The sequence below is a fragment of the Conger conger genome, chromosome 2, assembly GCF_963514075.1.
Source record: "Conger conger chromosome 2, fConCon1.1, whole genome shotgun sequence".
NCBI lineage: Eukaryota > Metazoa > Chordata > Actinopteri > Anguilliformes > Congridae > Conger > Conger conger.
The window spans coordinates 88,496,500-88,520,121 of record NC_083761.1 but is presented as its reverse complement, the minus strand read 5'-3'; the positions used below and the strand labels follow the sequence as shown (position 1 = coordinate 88,520,121).

General features: G+C 46.3%; 1 protein-coding gene across 5 annotated transcripts in view; it reads left to right on the top strand.

The window, feature by feature from the left end:
- Window positions 1–12,618, top strand: part of LOC133122723 (deleted in malignant brain tumors 1 protein-like) — a 32,150-nt gene extending 19,532 nt beyond the window's left edge. For 3 of the 5 annotated variants that reach the window (XM_061232855.1, XM_061232852.1, XM_061232853.1), the window contains 8 exons: window positions 1,068–1,376; window positions 1,715–2,020; window positions 3,226–3,540; window positions 5,777–6,091; window positions 9,003–9,317; window positions 9,653–9,967; window positions 11,929–11,994; window positions 12,308–12,618. In XM_061232855.1, the coding sequence (XP_061088839.1) occupies window positions 1,068–1,376; window positions 1,715–2,020; window positions 3,226–3,540; window positions 5,777–6,091; window positions 9,003–9,317; window positions 9,653–9,967; window positions 11,929–11,951 (1,898 nt within the window). In that variant the 3' untranslated portion in view covers window positions 11,952–11,994; window positions 12,308–12,618. The remainder of the gene's footprint in view (window positions 1–1,067; window positions 1,377–1,714; window positions 2,021–3,225; window positions 3,541–5,776; window positions 6,092–9,002; window positions 9,318–9,652; window positions 9,968–11,928; window positions 11,995–12,307) is intronic. The other 2 variants (XM_061232854.1, XM_061232856.1) reach the window with 2 other exon arrangements.
- The last annotated feature ends 11,004 nt before the right edge of the window (window positions 12,619–23,622 follow it).

Below are 23,622 nucleotides of genomic sequence, written 5' to 3'. Positions count from 1 at the left end.
TTAGTTGCATAACCATTGTTTTTGATAACTACTTTGCATCTACGTTGCATCGAGTCATCCAACTTCTGGCATCTAGAAACAGGTATTTCAGCCCAGAATGAAAAAACTACATTCCACAGTTCCTGTGAATTTTAACGTCACCCCACATGTTTTCCAAGGGGTTGAGGTTGGGAGATTGACCTGACCACTCCATTACCTCAATATTTTTTGTCTGGAATCAAGATGATGCTCGCTTATTCATGTGTTTGAGGTCGTTGTTTTGTTGAAACACCCATTTCAGGTGCATTTCCATACGGCAACATAATCTCTTCAAGTATTTTGATGTATTCAAACTGATCCATTATCCCTGGTATCCGATAAGTAGGCCCAACACCGTAGTGTGAAAAACATCCCCTGACCATGATTTTTGCGGCACCATGCTTCACTGCCTCCACAGTGTACTATGGCTTGAATTCAGTACCCGGGGGTCGTCTGACGTACTGTCGACGACCACTAGACCCGAAAAGAAAAATTTTACTCTCATCAGTGCACAGAATGTTACGCCATTTCTCTTTGGGCCAATCGATGTGTTCCTTGGCGAATTTTAACTGATTCTGCACTTGCCTTTTTTCAACAATAGTGCTTTACAGGGGCTTCTTGCTGATTCTTATGGGCATTCTTATGGGCAGTAAAGCAGTTCTTGGGTCGAGAAAGTAAAAGTTTTTTCTCCCCCTTGTGGCCAATGTGTGTCCCTGCAGTCTGTAGGGGCTTCTTCTCCCTGAGAGATGAGCGCTGTCACAGGAGTGTCATCTGCTTAATCAGTCATGTGACAGTCCTCACTTGCAGAGATCATATCACTGGTGTCCAGTGCACAAAACAAGGGAGATAGAGCGCACCCTAGTGGTGTCCCTGTGTTCCTGCAGACACTACTGCCATATCCTTTAAATCCACAGTGACAACTTAGGGGTAAACAGCCATTGTACACCTAGCTAAACTGTATTAAAGACCTCTCATCAGTGTTAAAACATGATCATTCTCTCTGTCTCATGATCATTTTCTCTCTCTCTTTCTCTCTCTCTCTCTCTCAGACAGTATAAGGCTGGTGAATGGTGGCAGCCCCTGTGCTGGGAGAGTGGAGGTTTACCATCGGGGAGAGTGGGGGACAGTGTGTGATTATGACTGGGACATGAGTGATGCTGGAGTGGTGTGCAGACAGCTGGGCTGTGGAGATGCTGTAGATGCACTAAGAGATGGTCACTTTGGACCAGGGTCTGGGAGAATATGGATGGCTCATGTGTCCTGCAGTGGATCAGAATCCTCACTGAAGCAGTGTGGGTCACCAGGATGGGGTAAACATAACTGTGATCATGGAAAGGACGCTGGAGTGATCTGCTCAGGTAGGACTCCCAGCACAGTGATGGGGACATTGGGGGTAATTGATGAGAGGGTGGATTGCCCACTACTGGCCCACCAGCAACACTTCCAGCAGCAACTTAGGTTTTCTAGGAGGTCTCCCATCCAAGTACTGGCCAAGCCCACACCTGCTTAGCTTCAGCAGGAGCAGGGTGCATGATGCTATGGCAATACCATGATGGCTTGGCTCATCTCACACTGCTGTACTCCATGTATAATAGCTGTGCAGGCCTGTGTTCAGACAGCTGTGCTGAATGTTGTCTCTGGAATAAGGTGCCGGTCATTTCTGATGATTCTCTCTTTATTCTCTCTTGAACTGCAGAGGTCAGGCTGGTGGGCGGGACTGACCTGTGCTCTGGGAGAGTAGTGGTGCATCATGGGAGCTCCTGGGGCACGGTGTGTGATGCTGACTTTGACCAGCAGGACGCAGAGGTTGTGTGCAGGGAGCTGGACTGTGGGGCTCCTAAAGAGCTGCGCGGGGCAGCTGCATTCGGCCAGGGTGAGGGCCAGGTGTGGGCAGAGGAGATTCAGTGTAGAGGCAACGAATCGCAGATTAACTTCTGCCCCACAGCGCCCTCACAGAATCAACCCTGCTCCCATGGAAACGATGTGGGCCTGGTGTGTTCTGGTAAGAGTCTTCTGGGCACTGTGAGAGTTTCTGTGATGCTGGGTGAATATAGCCCATTTATAGGCCCTCGTACAGTCGATAATCACTGATTGCATGAAGATTGGGTAATGGAGAACAGGTGAACTGGATCTACATACAGTTGTGTTCAAATTAATAGCAGTGCGTTAAGAAAAGTGAATAAAGTGCAAATATTTTTTAATAGCCTTTAGTTCCATATTTCAAATGAAGTGGAAACATTACATGTTCAATTCAAAATCAAAGCATTAACAACTTTTATCAAGTCTGCGTTATTCTTTTACAGGAAAAAAGGAAAGGAATAATAATCTGTCAAAAAAATGGCAGTGTCAACATTTTTCTCTTCAAACTCAAACGGTTGCTATATAAACTGAACAATAGTGCTTTACGGGGGCTTCTTGCTGATAGCTTAGCTTCGATCAAACGTCTTCTGACTAACAGCACTTACAGGTAATTGTAGATCATTTTTGATCTTTCTGGAACTGATGAATGACATTATGGCAGCACATTAAGGATATATTACACATGTTGGAGTGTACAAGTGATAAAACGTATATAAAAAAACTTTCCATAAATGAGTGCATCAGTGCACGCCTGTGCAAACTTCATGTGGAAATCTTTTAAAATGCCAGACTCAGTTAAGACTCAGTTTATATTTGTTCAACCTCTACTTACACCAGCACCTTTACCACACTGGTAATGCTGATTCCCTTTTGAGGATGCAATACTTTGTGTCTGTGCTCCATTTGAGATTGTGCGTGTCTCAGGCAGCATTCTTATGGGCAGTAAAGTAGTTCTTGGGTCGAGAAAGTAAAAGGTTTTTCTCCCCCTTGTGGCCAACGTGTGTCCCTGCAGTCTGTAGGGGCTTCTTCTCCCTGAGAGATGAGCGCTGTCACAGGAGTGTCATCTGTTTAATCAGTCATGTGACAGTCCTCACTGCTAGAGATGATATCACTGGTGTCCAGTGCACAAAGCAAGGCAGATAGAGCGCACCCTAGTGGTGTCCCTGTGTTCCTGCAGACACTGCTGGGGTCATATCCTTTAAATCCACAGTGACAACTTGGGGGTAAACAGCCATTGTACACCTGGCTAAACTGTATTAAAGACCTCTCATCAGTGTTAAAACATGATCATTCTCTCTCCGTTTCATGATCATTCTCTCTCTCTCTCTTTTTCTCTCTCTCTCTCAGGCAGGGAGGATGTGAGGCTGGTGAATGGTGGCAGCCCCTGTGCTGGGAGAGTGGAGGTTTACCATCGGGGAGAGTGGGGGACAGTGTGTGATTATCGGTGGGACATGAGTGATGCTGGAGTGGTGTGCAGACAGCTGGGCTGTGGAGATGCTGTAGATGCACTAAGAGATGGTCACTTTGGACCAGGGTCTGGGAGAATATGGATGGCTCATGTGTCCTGCAGTGGATCAGAATCCTCACTGAAGCAGTGTGGGTCAGCAGGATGGGGTAAACATAACTGTGATCATGGAAAGGACGCTGGAGTGATCTGCTCAGGTAGGACTCCCAGCACAGTGATGGGGACATTGGGGGAAATTGACGAGAGGGTGGATTGCCCACTACTGGCCCACCAACAACACTTCCAGCAGCAACTTAGGTTTCCCAGGAGGTCTCCCATCCAAGTACTGACCAAGCCCACACCTGCTTAGCTTCAGCAGGAACAGGGTGCATGATGGTATGGCAATACCATTGAGACGTGGGGGGTTTGGACCCAAAATGCACGACTCAGAAACAATGATGTAGTTAAGTCCCGTCAGGGCTTTATTCAGGGAAATCCAGAGAACGTAGTCAAAAAACAAGCATTGTTCGTACACGTAATATCCAGCCAAAAAACCAAAGCGCAGTACCGAGGGAGAAGGCAGTCTCGTAATCAGTAAACATGCAAGATTTGCAGAAAGACATGAAAAAGTGTATGCTAATCAATGACCAGTACAACGTAACATGAAACATAAATTGTGACATAACAAGTTTGCGAAATATGACAATAAACTAAATAACATGACATGGCAAGACTAACAATTAAATCGTAACAACAACTAAACATGAAACATAACATGACATGAAACATAAAAACGTGGTGATACTAGACTTACATTATACGTGACATGATATACTGTGGATCACTCCATCCTCCTGTCTGCCCTGTCAGCAACGGGCATCTGTGGCACAGCCCTGGACTGGATTGAGTCCTACCTCTTTGGTCGCTCCTTCCAGGTTGCCTGGGCTGGTACGGTATCAACACCTCGGCCTCTTGCCACAGGAGTTCCCCAGGGCTCAGTCCTAGGCCCGCTTCCTTTTTCTCTTTACACTCGTTCCCTTGGCCTGTGATCACTGCACATGGGCTATCCTACCACTGCTATGCGGATGATACCCAACTCTTCATCTCGTTCCCACCATCTGATACACAGGTTTCTGCCCATATCTCTGCTTGCCTGAGTGACATCCAGAGCTGGATGGACAACCACTATCTAAAGCTCAACCCAGGCAAGACTGAAATGATATTCATCCCTGGTAATACCTCTCCCCACCTGGATCTCTCCATTTCCCTCAGAGATACCACACTCACGCCATCACCCAGTGCAAGGAACCTCAGCGTGGTGATGGACAGCAGACTGTCCCTTTCCGAGAACATTGCGGCGGTGACCCGGTCATGCAGGTTCTTCCTATACAACATACGGAGAATCCGCCCCTTTCTCACCCCCTACTCGACCCAGCTCCTGGTCCAAGCGATGGTTCTGCCCGCCTGGACTACTGCAATTCCCTCTTGGCTGGCCTCCCAGCGTCTGCCATCAGACCCCTCCAACTTATCCAGAATGCAGCAGCTCGTCTGGTCTTCAACCTTCTCAAATACTCACACGTCACCCCTTACTTCCCTCCACTGGCTGCCTGTCATGGCTCGCATCAAATTCAAAACATTGGTGCTCGCCTTCCAAGCAGTTAAGGGGTCTTCTCCAGCTTACCTACAAAAAATCATCAGACCCTACACCCCTGCCAGACCTCTTCGTTCAGCCTCCACAGGCCGCTTGGCACCTCCCCCTCTCCGAACCTCCACCTCACTCTCACGACTACTGTCTGTTCTGGCTCCATGGTGGTGGAACGAACTCCCCGTTGAGGTCAGAACTGTAGAATCTCTCCCCACCTTCAAGCGCAAACTGAAGACGCACCTCTTCAAGCAGCACCTCTCCCCATCCCTCCCTACCTCCCTGTGAACTTAAATTCTTGTCCTTGTGATTTACGTAGTGTTTCGGTATTTTTAGTTGGCTAGGTAAGCAGTATTTGGATAGTTAAGTTTGGTCACTTTTGCTTTGTTGTTTGTTTGTTTATTTGTTGATTAAAAAAAAAAAACAAAAAAAAAAAATAGGCCCTGTCCTTATCTTTGTTGTACGGGTAGCAATTGAAATTGTACTTCCCTCTAGGGTCTTTCACGCATATACCCCTGGTAATGGGTATGCACTTTGTTGTACATCGCTCTGGATAAGAGCATCTGCCAAATGCCAATAATGTAATGTAATGTAACATGACAATAACATAACCAAGACAATAAGTAAACATAAAACATGACATGACAAACATGAAACGTGACAACAATGATGGCTTGGCTCATCTCACACTGCTGTAAACCATGTATAATAGCTGTGCAGTCCTGTGTTCACACAGCTGTGCTGAATGTTGTCTCTGGAATAAGGTGCCGGTCATTCTGATGATTCTCTCTTTATTCTCTGTTTCACTGCAGCCCATCGAAAGGTCAGGCTGGTGGGCGGGACTGACCTGTGCTCTGGGAGAGTAGAGGTGCATCATGGGAGTTCCTGGGGCACAGTGTGTGATGCTGACTTTGACCAGCAGGACGCAGAGGTTGTGTGCAGGGAGCTGGGCTGTGGGGCTCCTAAAGAGCTGCGCAGGGCAGCTGCATTCGGCCAGGGCGAGGGCCAGGTGTGGGCAGAGGAGATTCAGTGTAGAGGCAACGAATCTCAGATTAACTTCTGCCCCACAGCACCCTCACAGAATCAACCCTGCTCCCATGGAAACGATGTGGGCCTGGTGTGTTCTGGTAAGAGTCTTCTGTGCACTGTGAGAGTTTCTGTGATGCTGGGTGAATATAGCCCATTAATAGGCCATATGAGTTTATATTTAACAAGGTCTTTATTAATTATACTGTGAAATGTTACACGCCAGTGTGTGTGAGTTTAATCAAGTGTGGAGTTTGGATGATCTCCCAGATATGGACGTAGAACCATCTCAACATCCTCATTTCCTCTATTCAGGGCGGAACTGTTCTTACTTCTCATGAAGTAAAAACATATACATAGTATACTTTTTTTTTTTAAACGTACTATGCAGGATTTTAACCATGTAAATATTATAAGACAAACATGCTCTGTCATGACTATGATACACTGGCAGGCTGTGTCTGTGCTCACTTCTGCCCAATACCTTGCTTGGCCCTTTTTATTTCTGTGCTGTACCTGAAAAGCATGAGTCCATTACACTGAACTCATACGCTCTATGGTCCAATACACTGAACTCATACGCTCTATGGTCCAATACACTGAACTCAAACGCTCTATGGTCCAATACACTGAACTCATACGCTCTATGGTCCAATACACTGAACTCATACGCTCTATGGTCCAATACACTGAACTCATACGCTCTTTGGTCCATTACACTGAACTCATACGCTCTATGGTACATTTCACTGAACTCATACACTCTATGATCCATTACACTGAACTTATACGCTCTATGGTCCATTACACTGCACTCATACATTCTATGATCCATTACACTGAACTCATACGCACTATGGTCAAGTAGAAATGGGGCATGAGGAGATGTGTGTGGATTGGCTACAGTGGTGAGCTGGGTTTGCGAGAGATTAGCTTCGGTGGTGAACCATTAAGCAGGTAGATGGCTAGCATTCGGTAACGTTACAGGAGGTAGGTTGTGAGGTTATGAACTAAATTCATTTTCATACGTCAGCTGGCGGACCATGATGGCTGGGTGCCACTGCATACTGTTACCACTTATATTTTCAGGAGATTCTACCAGCTTATTTCCTCTCCTGGGCAAGCAGCTCAAGGTTTGACTCCCAGACATTGAGAAGAAGACTTTAGATGTCTGATGAATATAAAGGGACAATGAATCGACGTGTTTGTGTCCTGGGTTGCCCTGCTTAGTTGGACATTAGCTCTTAGAGCCACAAGAGGGCGGCCCTGTCACATTCATGTCTCCCTCGTACAGTCGATAATCACTGATTGCACAAGGCTTGGGTAATGGAGAACAGGTGAACTGGATCTACTTACAGTTGTGTTCAAATGAATAGCAGTGCATTAAGAAAAGTGAATAAAGTGCAAATATTTTTTAATAGCCTTTAGTTCCATATTTCAAATGTAATGGAAACATTACACGTTCAATTCCAAATAAAATCATGAATAACTTTTATCAAGTCTGCATTATTCTTTTACAGGAAGAAAGGAAAGGAATAATAATCAGTGTCGACATTTTTCTCTTCAAACTCAAACGGTTGCTGTCTAAACTGAAGACATTTTTCAACATTTAACTTCACTTTAAATTACTGAACTTATATTTAGTTGCATAACCATTGTGGCACCTAGAAACAGTTATTTCAGCCTAGGATGAAAAAACTACATTCCACAGTTCCTGTGAATTTTAACGTCACCCCACATGTTTTCCAAGGGGTTGAGGTTGGGAGATTGACCTGACCACTCCATTACCTCAATCTTTTTTGTCTGGAATCAAGATGTTGCTTGCTTATTCATGTGTTTGAGGTCGTTGTTTTGTTGAAACACCCATTTCAGGGGCATTTCCATACGGCAACATAATCTCTTCAAGTATTTTGATGTATTCAAACTGATCCATTATCCCTGGTATCCGATAAGTAGGCCCAACACCGTAGTGTGAAAAACATCCCCTGACCATGATTTTTGCGGCACCATGCTTCACTGCCTCCACAGTGTACTATGGCTTGAATGCAGTACCCGGGGGTCGTCTGACGTACTGTCGACGACCACTAGACCCGAAAAGAACAATTTTACTCTCATCAGTCCACAGAATGTTACGTCATTTCTCTTTGGGCCAATCGATGTGTTCCTTGGCAAATTTTTACTGATTCTGCAAGTGCCTTTTTTCAACAATGGTGCTTTACGGGGGCTTCTTGCTGATAGCTTAGCCTCGATCAAACGTCTTCTGACTAACAGCACTTACAGGTAATGGTAGATCATTTTTGATCTTTCTGGAACTGTTGAATGACATTATGGTAGCACATTAAGGATATATTACACATGTTGGAGTGTACAAGTGATAAAACGTATATAAAAAAACTTTCCATAAATGAGTGCATCAGTGCACGCCTGTGCAAACTCCATGTGGAAATCTTTTAAAATGCCAGACTCAGTTAAGACTTTATATTTGTTCAACCTCTACTTACACCAGCACCTTTACCACACTGGTAATGCTGATTCCCTTTTGAGGATGCAATACTTTGTGTCTGTGCTCCATTTGAGATTGTGCGTGTCTCAGGCAGCATTCTTATGGGCAGTAAAGTAGTTCTTGGATCGAGAAAGTAAAAGGTTTTTCTCCCCCTTGTGGCCAACGTCTGTCCCTGCAGTCTGTAGGGGCTTCTTCTCCCTGAGAGATGAGCGCTGTCACAGGAGTGTCATCTGCTTAATCAGTCATGTGACAGGCCTCACTGGCAGAGCTCATATCACTGGTGTCCAGTGCACAAAACAAGGGAGATAGAGCGCACCCTAGTGGTGTCCCTGTGTTCCTGCAGACACTGCTGGGGTCATATCCTTTAAATCCACAGTGACAACTTGGGGGTAAACAGCCATTGTACACCTGGCTAAACTGTATTAAAGACCTCTCATCAGTGTTAAAACATGATCATTCTCTCTGTCTCATGATCATTCTCTCTCTCTCTCTCTCTCTCTCTCTCTCAGGCAGGGAGGATGTGAGGCTGGTGAATGGTGGCAGCCCCTGTGCTGGGAGAGTGGAGGTTTACCATCGGGGAGAGTGGGGGACAGTGTGTGGTGATTGGTGGGACATGAGTGATGCTGGGGTGGTGTGCAGACAGCTGGGCTGTGGAGATGCTGTAGATGCACTAAGAGAGGGTCACTTTGGACCACGGTCTGGGAGAATATGGATGGGTGCTGTGTACTGCAGTGGATCAGAATCCTCACTGAAGCAGTGTGGGTCAGCAGGATGGGGTAAACATAACTGTGATCATGGAAAGGACGCTGGAGTGATCTGCTCAGGTAGGACTCCCAGCACAGTGATGGGGACATTGGGGGAAATTGACGAGAGGGTGGATTGCCCACTACTGGCCCACCAACAACACTTCCAGCAGCAACTTAGGTTTCCCAGGAGGTCTCCCATCCAAGAACTGACCAAGCCCACACCTGCTTAGCTTCAGCAGGAGCAGGGTGCCTGATGGTATGACAATACTATGATGGCTTGGCTCATCTCACACTGCTGTACTCCATTTATAATAGCTGTGCAGGCCTGTGTTCACACAGCTGTGCTGAATGTTGTTTCTGGAATAAGGTGCCGGTCATTCTGATGATTCTTTTTATTCTCTGTTTCACTGCAGCCCATCGAAAGGTCAGGCTGGTGGGCGGGACTGACCTGTGCTCTGGGAGAGTAGAGGTGCATCATGGGACTTCCTGGGGCACGGTGTGTGATGCTGACTTTGACCAGCAGGACGCAGAGGTTGTGTGCAGGGAGCTGGGCTGTGGGGCTCCTAAAGAGCTGCGCGGGGCAGCTGCATTCGGCCAGGGCCAGGGCCAGGTGTGGGCAGAGGAGATTCAGTGTAGAGGCAACGAATCTCAGATTTACTTCTGCCCCACAGCACCCTCACAGAACCAACCCTGCTCCCATGGAAATGATGTGGGCCTGATGTGTTCTGGTAAGAGTCTTCTGTGCACTGTGAGAGTTTCTGTGGTGCTGGGTGAATATAGCCCCTTTATAGAACATACAGTACCAATCAAAAGTTTGGACACACCTTGCCCTTTTCTGCCTTTTCTGATTGATGACAGAGGAAATAAGACATCACACAATTCACATGTGAAGTCCCTTACCTCAGACCCTTGATGACTAAAAGGCACGAAGTGGCAGAACGGAGGGCTCTTGCTGGTGTATAGGTCTTGATAAGGGATTGAATATATACAGGGGCTGATCCCTTAACTGGCGGCACGGATGGTGCAGTGGGTAGCACTGCCGCCTCACAGCAAGGAGGTCCTGGGTTTGAATCCCCGTCGGCCGGGGCCTCTCTGTGCGGAGTTTGCATGTTCTCCCCGTGTCTGCGTGGGTTTCCTCCGGGTACTCTGGTTTCCTCCCACAGTCCAGAGACATGCAGGTTAGGCTGATTGGAGAGTCTAAATTGCCCATAGGTATGAATGTGTGAGTAAATGGTGTGTGTGCACTGCGATGGACTGGCAACCTGTCCTGGGTGTATTCCTGCCTTTCGCCCAATGTATGCTGGGATAGGCTCCAGCCCCCCTGCGACCCTGTTCAGGATAAGCGGGTTAAGGTAATGGATGGATGGATGGATGGATGGATGATCCCTTAACTGCCTGGTATGCGAGCACCAAGGTTTTACATTTGATGCGAGCCATAACAGGCAGCCAGTGGAGGTTGCTGAGCAGGGGGGTGACGTGAATGTCTGGGAACACTGAATACCAGACGGGCTGCAGCATTCTGGATCAGTTGTAGGGGTCTGATGGCAGATGCTGGAAGGCCAGCCAGCAGAGAATTGCAATAGTCCAGGCAGGAAAGGACCATTGCTTGGACAAGGAGCTGAGTGGAGTAGGTGGTGAGAAAGGGTTGGATTCTCCGTACAGGAAGAACCTGCATGCCCAGGGCACCGTAGCGATGTTCTCGGAGAAGGACAGCCTGTTGTCCATCACCCCTCCAAGGTTTCTTGCACTAGGGGATGAGGTCACTGTGGTATCCCCTTGTGAGATGGAGAAATCGGAGAAGGGAGAGGTTAGAGAAGGGATGAAGATTACCTCTGTTTTACCTGGGTTGAGCTTTAGATGGTGGTTGCCCATCCAGCTCTGGATGTCTCTCAGGCAGGCGGAGATACGGGTAGAGACCTGTGTGTCTGATGGGCGGAAGGAGAGAAAGAGTTGGGTGTCATCGGCATAACAATGATATGAGATGCCATGAGCAGAGATAACAGGGCCAAGGGATCTTGTGTATCGTGTGTAGGAGTTAGCACTGTGACACGCCCCTGTGCTTGGAGTTAGCACTGTGACACGCCCCTGCGCTAGGAGTTAGCACTGTGACACGCCCCTGTGCTAGGAGTTAGCACTGTGACACACCCCTGCGCTAGGAGTTAGCGCTGTGACACGCCCCTGCGCTAGGAGTTAGCACTGTGACACGCCCCTGCGCTAGGAGTTAGCACTGTGACATGCCCCTGCGCTAGGAGTTAGCACTGTGACACGCCCCTGCACTAGGAGTTAGCACTGTGACACACCCCTGCGCTAGGAGTTAGCGCTGTGACACGCCCCTGCGCTAGGAGTTAGCACTGTGACACGCCCCTGAGCTAGGAGTTAGCATTGTGACACGCCCCTGAGCTAGGAGTTAGCACTGTGACACGCCCCTGCGCTAGGAGTTAGCACTGTGACACGCCCCTGCGCTAGGAGTTAGCACTGTGACACACCCCTGTGCTAGGAGTTAGCACTGTGACACACCCCTGTGCTAGGAGTTAGCACTGTGACACACCCCTGAGCTAGGAGTTAGCACTGTGACACGCCCCTGCGCTAGGAGTTAGCACTGTGACACGCCCCTGAGCTAGGAGTTAGCGCTGTGACACGCCCCTGCTCTAGGAGTTAGCATTTTGACACAGTCTGTCCGTCTTCACAGCCCCGCCCCCACCTGGAGCCTGAGGGGGAGAAGTGTGACATCAGAGCAGCGACTCCATCACTGCAGGTGAGTGTCAGCCACGCCCACATGTTCACAGTGCACTACAGTATACTGCACTTACTGTAGCAGATTAATTACAGTACACTTACTGTAGCAGATACATTACAGTACACTGCACTCACTTACTGTAGCAGATTAATTACAGGACACTTACTGTAGCAGATTAATTACAGTACACTTACTGTAGCAGATTAATTACAGGACACTTACTGTAGCAGATGCATTACAGTACACTTACTGTAGCAGATGCTTATATCCAGTGATGTTCAACACAAGAGCAATGTATAGCAACAAGCGTTCCTCATCTCTCTCTCCACAGGCAGACTGGTGTTTGATCTGTGTGCTGCTCATTAAATGGGATGTCCTGTCTCTGTTCACTCTCAATCTCCCACTTCCATTTCATCTATCCTAAAAAAGTATTATATTTTAAATATTTTAATTGAACATATATCTTTCAATATAAACTTCAATATAAACCCGACAGCATTTTTGCTAATTATATTTTTATAAAATACTGTCTCCCAAAGGCTGTATAATTCACTATATTGAATCCAAATATCTACAAGTATTGAGTATAAAAAGGTGCTGAAAATATACATTTTTGTTCATTAAAATATGTTGGGGGGGGGTTTGCCCTCATGGAAACAAATCCTGTTGGTAGCCTCCAGTGTCAGGGTTACTGTTAGTTGTAAGTATAGACATAATCTGGGTAATATTTTGGGTGTATTTTTGTCCGGAGAAAAATAAAGGAGTAGCTAGTTGGCTAGCTACGTATTACAAGGACTCATATTTTTGTTTGTATGCGTGTGTGTGTGTGTGAGTGCATGTGTATGAATGTGTGTGTGTGTGTGTGTGTGTGTGTGTATGTGTGTGAACCCCCTCTCCCTGGTGCGTTGATTCCCATGTGGCCTGGGGTTATTCGGTGGGTGGGGCCACCACACGAGCAGGGGGGTGATGGAGACGGGAGGGGGGGTCAGAGCGGGGTGGCTGCCCTGTCATGAGCGGTTTTAATAATTAAAGACGCTGCTTACCTTATCCCTGTGTCCTGGCTGTTTGTGGTGGGTGGATTCCGGTACCTGTGGTGGGGGGGGGCAGGGGAGGCTAGTGTGACTCCTGACTTTCCTGAGCACTTTCAGCCCACAGCAAAAACGTCCCGGATTTGAATCCAAACTGACCCTTTCTGTGTGGAGTTTGCATGTTCTCCCCATGTCTGCGTGGGTTTCTTCCGGCTTCCTTCTACATCCAAAGATATGCTGTCAACCGATCCCATACAAATAACGGTGTCCTGTGCTGCCGGATCTGTTCTGTGTGTACCCGCTGGGGGTGCCTGCTCCTGGTCTTCTCTGTCCATGCCAGGAGGTCTTCCAGAACAGAGCCACACTGCTGAACGACTGTGTTGCCTTCTCAGATTGTTATAAAGATTCTTACTTTGACTATAATGGTCCTGACTGAAGCGAGGTTGAAAAAGGAACAGAGTCTTAATGATGAAGTGGAGGATATTAACGGCTAGTGCGAGAGATTGTGGTCTGTGATTTTCCTGCAGAAACAAAGGTCTGGTCTGGTAAAAAGTTTTTCATCCACCAGACACTGTGGCTGGTTAAACAAAAACAAAAAGTAAAATAATAAAAACATTTCCAGAATGGAAGACTTGTGATTAATGGGATCTGTGAATTTGCACAACACCAAAGACACACTGCTGAGGGGTCAGTAGTACCAACACTAGATTCTGCACTGCTGAGGGGTCAGTTGTACCAACACTAGATTCTGCACTGCTGAGGGGTCAGTAGTACCAACACTAGATTCTGCACTGCTGAGGGGTCAGTAGTACCAACACTAGATTCTGCATTGCTGTATGCAGATTGGCTTTTTGTTCGCTTTTTCTGCCATTGATTAAACAACGGTGAGCCAGTGTGGGAGCCCTTTTCATTAACTTCAAGTACATCATCATCATAATAATAATAATAATAATACATGTCTCCTCTTGTATCTTTTGGCCACATGCTTTTCAGATAGGCCTACAGTAAACAAGCACCCAGAACACTTTTTTGAAAGGCAAATACAGGCAGACAAGCAAGGTACTGGGCAGACGTGAACACAGACACAGGTTGGCAGGATTGAAAATTAAGCACACCCTATATTTTTCATTTTGAATACTCTCCAGTATCATAGCTACTGAATCTAAACTATTAATAACCTTTTATTCCATGGAAATTACCTTCCAGACCGCTAGAAACCTACCTTCCTGCTCGTGATCAATACATTCTGCGTTTCCTTTGTGGATTTTACACTAAACAACTTCATCACCTGTCGTGTCTCTTATTATACACTTCAGGTTGATTAGATTTTGAAAAGATAACAATATCTAGCATCTAGTTATAATAAAGGTTTTGATTTGGTTCGTGTACTGTGTCAAGAAATGTGCTTTAACAAGCGCTATCCAGTCCTCGTCGACAGAGATAGCCACTACTAGCTAACCACATAGCTAACGTTGGTCTGCGCTAATATGCACCGTTAACGTGAGTCACATATAGGGACATATTGTGAACGATAACAAACATTATTCTAAATTGAGTGATGTATTTTCAGTATTCAGTTTGAATCCTATGAAGTTTACGTTTGGAATAACGTTATTGGTGCAATTAATCGGTTTAACATTTCTGTTAACAAGTAAATTGGAAGACTAATCAAATACGTAGCACACATTGAACAGTTCACAAAATGGCGGACGCCACGCGAGTTGGTTAATAGTAAGAGCGGCTGCTGAACAGTGAGTTCATATACAAGTTATACCGAGTTCATGACAGTGTTATTAAAAAAATACTATGTGTTGCGTGTTGAAATGAGATCTCAACAACCAAAATAAGAGTGTTGATAATCAGTAGGATCAGTAATTAATTTATTAAGAGTATGTCGCAGTTTGCAGCAATCTCAAGGGTCTAAACTAGTGCATTAATCACACTGAAGAGTAATTCATTTAAATGCTCTATTGTTGCCCTGTGTGTGTATGATTTATGGTTATTGTTACGTGAAACTTAACTGTAACTTAAAAGGAGGGAGTTAAGCACATTAATTATATTATACTGAACTGTGTCACTACATAAAATGGGAAAAGAAAAGTTTATTAATATGTCTTACCGTGACTACTGATTAAAGGTGAAAAAGACATTGTCATTTTTAAAGTTTTGTTATCCTATGGAAATGTCCATGTACATTGGTTAAAATAAGTTTACAGCTTATGGAAGTGAATGAAAGCATGGATTACGTCTCATTGTTAATCATTATGTATTTGGATATTTACTTACCTGAAGTGGTACGAGTGTCATGTTTTGATACCACTTCTGTGTGTAACTGATATATAAAGGATTTAAAATAAATAAATCTACCGTTGAAACACTAAACAACTTCATCACCTGTCGTGTCTCTTATTACACACTACAGGTTATCTGACCTCTGACCCCTAGTGGAGGGCGGGTAACAAGTGCATCATTGCAATGACTGAGTGTTACCTCATATATTCATCTGCGTTGTGTCTGAATGAAAGGCAGGAGACGTGGGATCAGTTTGTCAGTTTATTAGCCTGGCGCAAAAGACAATACGTTGGATTCCGTAGCAAGGCGGCATGGATCAACACAGCATGCTAATATGAAAAGGAGATGAAATATTAGCTATTCACACGTGTTGTTATAAACTTCGATACAAAATAGCTCTCAATGTGCAAAAGTGTAACACAAAATACACTGTTTACATAAGGGACGCATGTAGAACACATTTTAGTAGTTAGTGTTAACTTAGAACGTTCAGTTGTAGAATTGTAAAATAATATTCCAGGAGCGCTTTAACACAACTTACCGTGGCTCTAATCCTTTTGAACTGGGACGAGAGCCACGCAGTTCTACCTGTTTATCCCCTAGGGGCCAGTATTCTCCCAACAGTGTTATATGTCTAGATAGTAGAATAGAAAATTATACAGAAAGATTGCAAGTGGAAGAAACCAAATCATCACTGTTACATGAGCACAGATGTTACAGGAACTTGACTTTGGCATTCATAAATTCTTTGGTAACATCCTCAGTGATGGTTATGTCCCTTACATTGGGTCAGCATCTGTGGGGAAAGTCACACACCCTCAGTGCAGCAGCATCTGTGGGGAAAGTCACACACCCTCAGTGCAGCAGCATCTGTGGGGAAAGTCACAAACCCTCAGGGCAGCAGCATCTGTGGGGAAAGTCACACACCCTCAGTGCAGCAGCATCTGTGGGGAAAGTCACACACCCTCAGTGCAGCAGCATCTGTGGGGAAAGTCACACACCCTCAGTGCAGCAGCATCTGTGGGGAAAATCACAAACCCTCAGTGCAGCAGCATCTGTGGGGAGAGTCACACACCCTCAGTGCAGCAGCATATGTGGGAAAATCACACACCTTCAGTGCAGCAGCATCTGTGGGGAAAGTCACACACCCTCAGTGCAGCAGCATCTGTGGGGAAAATCACACACCCTCAGTGCAGCAGCATCTGTGGGGAAAGTTACACACCCTCAGTGCAGCTGTCCCAGATTGAGGTCCTCTGGCTCTGGCCACTGGCCCTTCCATCAGGCCCACTGGTTCCTGGATGTACAGATATGTGGTGAATCATAAACTTGTTTACCAACTTAAGTGCAGCTGACACCAGATATGATTTCCACAGGGAGGGAGTAATGCTCCCCCTTCCAGCAGATTCAGACACTTCACATTCACTCATGGTTGTCTTAAAGATAAAAACATTATTTCTGAGGAAAAACATTGTTCTTTGTTATATATATGGACTGCTTTCAGTTGAATTTTGACACATTTTTTAAAGGAAATGTATTGAGCTTGTGCCTCCTACAAAATCCTCCAGAATTCAGTGTTGTTTGGCTGTAGAGGAACCACTATGGGTTCTTCCAGAGCTCTCCATTCATCACACACGCTGCCATTACACTCTCGAACCACAGGAGGGAGACAGAGTGCTATCATTGCCCATTGTAAAAGCACTACAGTATAATAAGAGAGAGGAAACTAGAGTCTGGTGTTGAACTCAGACCTGGCCAGTGCTGACTGTTTGAAGCAGCCGCACAAGGGAGCGCAGAATTGGCCACAGAACCGATCAGTGGGAGGGTTTCCCCCGTCTTATCACACAAGAGCCTTTCTTCTGCTCACCTGCAGTCTGTCTGCTGTCTGCCTGTATTAGTACATTACCTTTCACTCCACCCTCCTTCACTCCAGCGGTACAATGTGGAGCAACGGAATGCGACGAAAGGGTGAACGACATCAGGACAAGCTTTTCGAAAATAGCCCTGTCATAATTGTTATTTTTTTCCAAGCCCTCACATATTCCCATAGCCAATTAGAGACCGTACATGTTGTCAGCCTATTTAAAACTACAAAATCGCTTGTAAGTTTCAAGCACAGGTTGCATGGTAGGAAACCTGTAAAGACACGAACCTGATATTGCGGTTCGCCTCGAGACACTAATTAATATGTAACCAGCATCATTGGATCGAAGTAAAAACAAACAAACACAACTATTTACTGTATCGTACCGAATCCCAAATGTGTCCGATCTGAACACCGTGTACTGTAACAGTTTATGTTCTTGGCTACTGTCAGTTGCATATCGCATGCGCTAATTCAGAAACGTATGATTGATCATTGAAACGTAGCCAAGCCTACATAGCACTTCATAGGCTATGTGAGTTACCATTTCTCAGTGTTCAGTGTTCACATTGAAAAACTATTATTTCCCACTGTAACATCTGTAACAAATTTATTGGAAATAAAAGTCATTTGGAAATGGTTTGTTGAATAAATGAATCCATGCATGTTTATGTAGGCAACTGAAATACGGGGTGGTGATGGTTATGTCCCTTACATTGGGTCAGCATCTGTGGGGAAAGTCACACACCCTCAGTGTAGCAGCATCTGTGGGGAAAGTCACACACCCTCAGTGCAGCAGCATCTGTGGGGAAAGTCACACACCCTCAGTGCAGCAGCATCTGTGGGGAAAGTCACACACCCTCAGTGCAGCAGCATCTGTGGGGAAAGTCACACACCCTCAGTGCAGCAGCATCTGTGGGGAAAGTCACACACCCTCAGTGCAGCAGCATCTGTGGGGAAAATCACACACCCTCAGTGCAGCAGCATATGTGGGAAAATCACACACCCTCAGTGCAGCAGCATCTGTGGGGAAAGTCACACACCCTCAGTGCAGCTGTCCCAGATTGAGGTCCTCTGGCTCTGGCCACTGGCCCTTCCATCAGGCCCACTGGTTCCTGGATGTACAGATATGTGGTGAATCACAAACTTGTTTACCAACTTAAGTGCAGCTGACACCAGATATGATTTGCACTTGGCTACTGTCAGTTGCATATCGCATGCGCTAATTCAGAAACGTATGATTGATCATTGAAACATAGCCAAGCCTATATAGCACTTCATAGGCTATGTGAGTTACCATTTCTCAGTGTTCAGTGTTCACATTGAAAAACTATTATTTACATTTACATTTTTTACATTTTAGTCATTTGGCAGACGCTTTTAATCCAAAGCGACTTACAAGTGCATAGGTTCTACCACAAGTCAAAGCATCACATCCAGAACTAGAAAAATACACCTGGACTGCTGTTCTAAACATATAGTCGTCGTCATAAGTGCAATTTTTTTTTTTTTTTTTTTTTTTGGGGGGGGGGTTAGACAGGGATAGGGGTATCAGAAGGGGGGGCGGGGTAAATCAGGAGGGGGGACTAAGGTAGAGTTTGAAGAGGTGTGTTTTGAGTCTGCGTCGAAATAGGGGGAGGGATTCTGCTGTCCTGACAGTGGTAGGCAAGTCATTCCACCACTGAGGAACCAGAACGGAAAACAGGCGTGAACGTGCAGCTCGACCGCCAGGTGCCCGTAGAGAGGGAATCGTAAGGCGACCAGAGTTGGCAGACCGGAGTGGTCTAGCTGGGGAGTAGGGAGTGATCAGGGATTGTATGTAATGTGGGGCAGTCCCCTTAGCAGCCTGAAATGCCAACACTAGGGCCTTGAATCGGATGCGTGCGGCAATAGGAAGCCAGTGGAGGCCAATGAGAAGCGGGGTGACATGAGCCGACCTGGGCTGACTGGTGATCAAGCGGGCTGCAGCATTCTAGACCAGCTGGAGGGGCTTGATGGCGCACGCTGGGAGACCGGCTAGGAGGGAGTTGCAGTAATCCAGGCGGGAAATGACGAGCGCCTGGACTAGGAGCTGGGTGGCTTTCTCCGTCAGGAGATGACGGATGCGGCGTATATTAAACAGAAAGAACCTGCAGGCTCTGGCAGTGGAGGATACTTGTGGAGCCAGGGAGAGGCAGTTATCAAGAGTCACCCCAAGATTCTTTGCCGTACGGGAGGAGGAAACTACAAAGTCCTCCACAGTCAGTGAGAGGTCGATTGACGGAGAGGACTTAGCAGGGATGTAGAGAAGCTCAGTTTTGGCAAGGTTGAGCTTCAGGTGATGGGAAGTCATCCATGCAGAGATATCAGCCAAGCAGGCAGAGATCTGTGTGGTGATTTGGGTGTCAGGGGGGAAGGAAATGAAGAGTTGGGTGTCATCAGCGTAGGAGTGATAAGAGAAGCCGTGGGAAGAGATAACAGAACCAAGAGACATGGTGTATAGCGAGAAGAGGAGAGGCCCAAGAACCGAGCCCTGCGGGACTCCAGTTCGTAGGGGTTGAGGGTCGGAGAGTGCGCCCCTCCAAGTCACCTGGTAGGAGCGACCAGAGAGGTAGGAGGAAAACCAAGCGAGTGCAGAACCTGTGACACCCATCCCAGACAGCGATGAGAGCAGAATCTCATGGTTGACTGTATCGAAGGCGGCCGACAGGTCGAGGAAGATGAGGACAGAGGAGAGGGATTTTGCTTTAGCAGAGTGGAGTGCCTCAGTGACCGCGAGCAGGGCGGTTTCAGTGGAGTGGCCACTCTTGAAGCCAGACTGGTTGGGGTCATGGAGATTGTTGTGGAGAAGATAAGTGGACAGTTGGGAGCAGATCGCCCGTTCCAGGGTTTTAGCAAGAAAGGGAAGAAGAGAGACAGGCCGGTAGTTGTTCAGGGCAGAGGGATCGAGAGTAGGTTTTTTGAGGAGGGGAGTGACTCTGGCCCTCTTCAGGGAAGAGGGCATGGTGCCGGAAGAGAGGGAGGTGTTGATTAGAGAGGAGAGAAAAGGGAGAATGTCCTCAGATATAGATTGTAGGAGGGGAGAGGGGATGGGGTCAAGAGGACAGGTGGTCGGGCGGTGGGAAGTAAGGAGTTTCAGAGTGTCGGCGTCAGAGAGGGGAGAAAAGGAGGTTAGGGAGTTGGGGAGGGTAGGAGGGTCAGCAGGGGTGGAGGGTTGGGAGAAGGAATTGCGAATAGCATCGACCTTCTTTTCAAAGAAGGAGACAAAGTCATCAGGTGTGAGTGATGAGGGGGGTGGGGGGGGAGGGGGGGCCAGAAGAGAGGAGAAAGTTGAAAACAGTTTGCGGGGATTAGAGGCGGCCGCGTTAATTTTCGAGTGAAAGAAGGAAGATTTAGCTAGAGAGACAGAGGAATGGAAAGATGATAAGAGGGCATGGAAGGAAGCCATATCACTGGGGAGACAGGACCTTTTCCATTTTCTCTCCGCCGCCCGCAGTTCGGTTCGGACAGCTCGTAGAGCATCAGAAAGCCAGGGACTGGAGGGGGAGGCCCGAGCTAGTTTGGTGGTGAGGGGACACAGAGAGTCAAAGGAAGATGAGAGGGAGGACATGAGAGTTGTAGCCGCATCATCGGTAGACAGTCGAGAGAAAGACTCCGCAGATGGTAGGGAGGAGAGGATTGTAGATGAGAGGGTGGAGGAAGACAGGTGGCGTAGGTTCCGTCGACAGGTGACAGTGGATGGTGGGAGAGATGGATGGGTGTTAGAGGAGAGTGGAAGAGAGAAAGAGATGAAGGAGTGGTCAGATATATGGAGTGGTGTTACAGAGAGGTTGGTTGTTGTGCAGCTCCTTGTGAAGATGAGGTCAAGAAGGTTGCCTGCTTTGTGGGTGGGAGGGGAAAGAGTGAGGGTAAGGTCAAAAGAAGAGAGGAGGGAGAGAAAGGTAGACTGGGTGGACTCTGAGTTGAGGTTGAAGTCACCCAGGAGGATCAGGGGGGTGTCATTGACAGGTGAGGAGCTGAGGAGGATGTCCATCTCATCCAAAAAGTTCCCCAGAGGACCCGGGGGGCGATAAACAACAATGATAAACAGTTTGCATGGCAGAGTAACAGAAACCGCATGAAATTCAAAAGAGGAGAAGGAGAGGGATGAGGAGAAGACACTAGATCTCCATGAGGATGAGATTAGGAGACCTGTGCCACCTCCTCTGCCAGAGGATCTGGGTGTGTGGGAAAAAGAGAAGGCAGAGGAAAGGGCAGCCGGGGTGGCCGTGTTCTCTGGTGAGAGCCACGTTTCAGTTAAAGCAAGAAAGTCAAGGTTGAGGTGGGAGGCATAGGCAGATATGAAGTCTGCTTTCTGGACGGCGGACTGGCAGTTCCAGAGGCCACCAGCCACACAGAGATCAATACCAGGGGATCTGGGAGGGAAGATGAGGTTAGAGATATTCTGCCCATGTTGGCGGGAGGCGAACCTCCTACCTGACTGGGACCTGGGGAGAGGAGAGAGGACAGGGATGGGAAGGAAACACATGGAGGGAACTAGGGACGACAAGAGGAATACTACACAGTGGAATGAGGGCAGGCAGCAAAAACAAAATCAAACATCAGGCTCTCTGACAGCCTCGATTGACACCCGCAGATAGACACCCCCGACTTTGTACCCTGCGACTTCGTACGCCGAGGCAAGTAGCCGAGGCTGCCGCACACAGCTGCCGCTGGTGCGCTACACAACTGCTTAAATAACACTGACGCTGAATACAGAAAATGCAACCAACCCACTGCAGAACACTAATGCACACTGAAGTGAGTTCAGGTGTGCCAGTAATTATACCCTGAGCAGGGTGCAAAGTATTGGCTCCTCCTACAACAAAAGCTGTGGCCTGCCAGCCAGTAAAACAATAGCCTAACTTAATAGCCTAGCTTACCTGAGAGAAACAAACACCTAACCCAGTTTCACTGAATCTAAATAAACACCACTTGTAATAGCAAACAAACAAACAAGTACACAACAGAACACTATAATGACAACTAAACTGAATTTAGAATCAGCAAGCAAACAAATAATACTTAACTAATCCAGGAGAAAATGCAACCAACCCACTGCAGAACACTAATGCACACTGAAGATTTCCCACTGTAACATCTGTAACAAATTTATTGGAAATAAAAGTCATTTGGAAACGGTTTGTTGAATAAATGAATCCATGCATGTTTATGTAGGCAACTGAAATACGGGGTGGAGGAGGGTGGTAGTGGAGTTGAGCATTATTTACAGAAGCATTATTTCGGAAAGGCTGACGTATAAATGATCAACTTCACTTATTCATTCACACACATATCTTTTCCTAGCCTATCCTGATGGGTGAAGCTACGGGCAAGAAAAGGAGAAAATGAAAAAGAAAATTTTTCAATATCAAGTAATTTCATACACAATTCCTATGTTACAGAGCCAAGAGTATTGAGTATAAATCTAAGGAAGTTCTACTCACCTTAAATAATACCCTTGTCAGATCACACTAACAGATTATTATGTGCAGTTCTGAGGACCGTACTACAGGAAACATAGGCACTGGAAAAGGTTAAAAGAAGGGCAACCAGATTGATTCCATGTATAACAGATAAAACTTATGAAGAAAGACTGAAGATGCTTTGATCTCGAGGAGAGAAAGGTGATTCGATTGTTTATCCCTTTAATTAATTTAAAAGCCTCAAAGTGAACTAGAGGCGATTCTTCATGGTGAGCTTGGTTTGCTGTTAGCTAATATGCTTCAAAGTGGTTCAAACAATGTTGTATTTCAAACACTTGCATGAGGTTCTGGTTCTGCCCTTTGTTGAGGACATAAGAACTTTTCACAAGATAAATAATGCCGTACTCAGTACTTAGTTGAGCCACCTTTTTGAGCCATTTTTTCAAGTTACATGTAACAGGAATTAAACAACAATCATAAACAAGAGCAGTGAAGGATGAGGCTATGGCACAGTGAAGGACATAAGAGTTTATTCAGAAATGTATGCGGCATAAAGGTCCGTGTACACTCACACAATTCATCTACACGAGTGAAACAAAGACGCAAACTGACATCTCAGATAAAACATACTGTCTAAAGATCAGCTTTAGCTGACAGACACATCAGCCTCCCCCCCTAGCTGGATGCTTTTATTAAACTCCGGTTACACATGGGTCACTGTGTAATTCTAGCACAATTTAGCAGTTAATCAGTTTGAAACTATACAGGGTACATATCTGTTGTGTCTGTATGTAGATTGAAATAGACGACAAGTAGTCACAGACGGAGAAGATTCATAACGTCCTTTACTCAACTTCCATACGCATTGTTCTTCTTCTACTTCTGTATTGCAATGAACAACTCTGGGGCATAGTGCCACTTACTGGATAGAATGGGCATTACACTATACCACAATATCATACTTTAATATGGATATATTGATACACTTTTAGCATATATCGTCGAGAGTTTTGGAGGAACC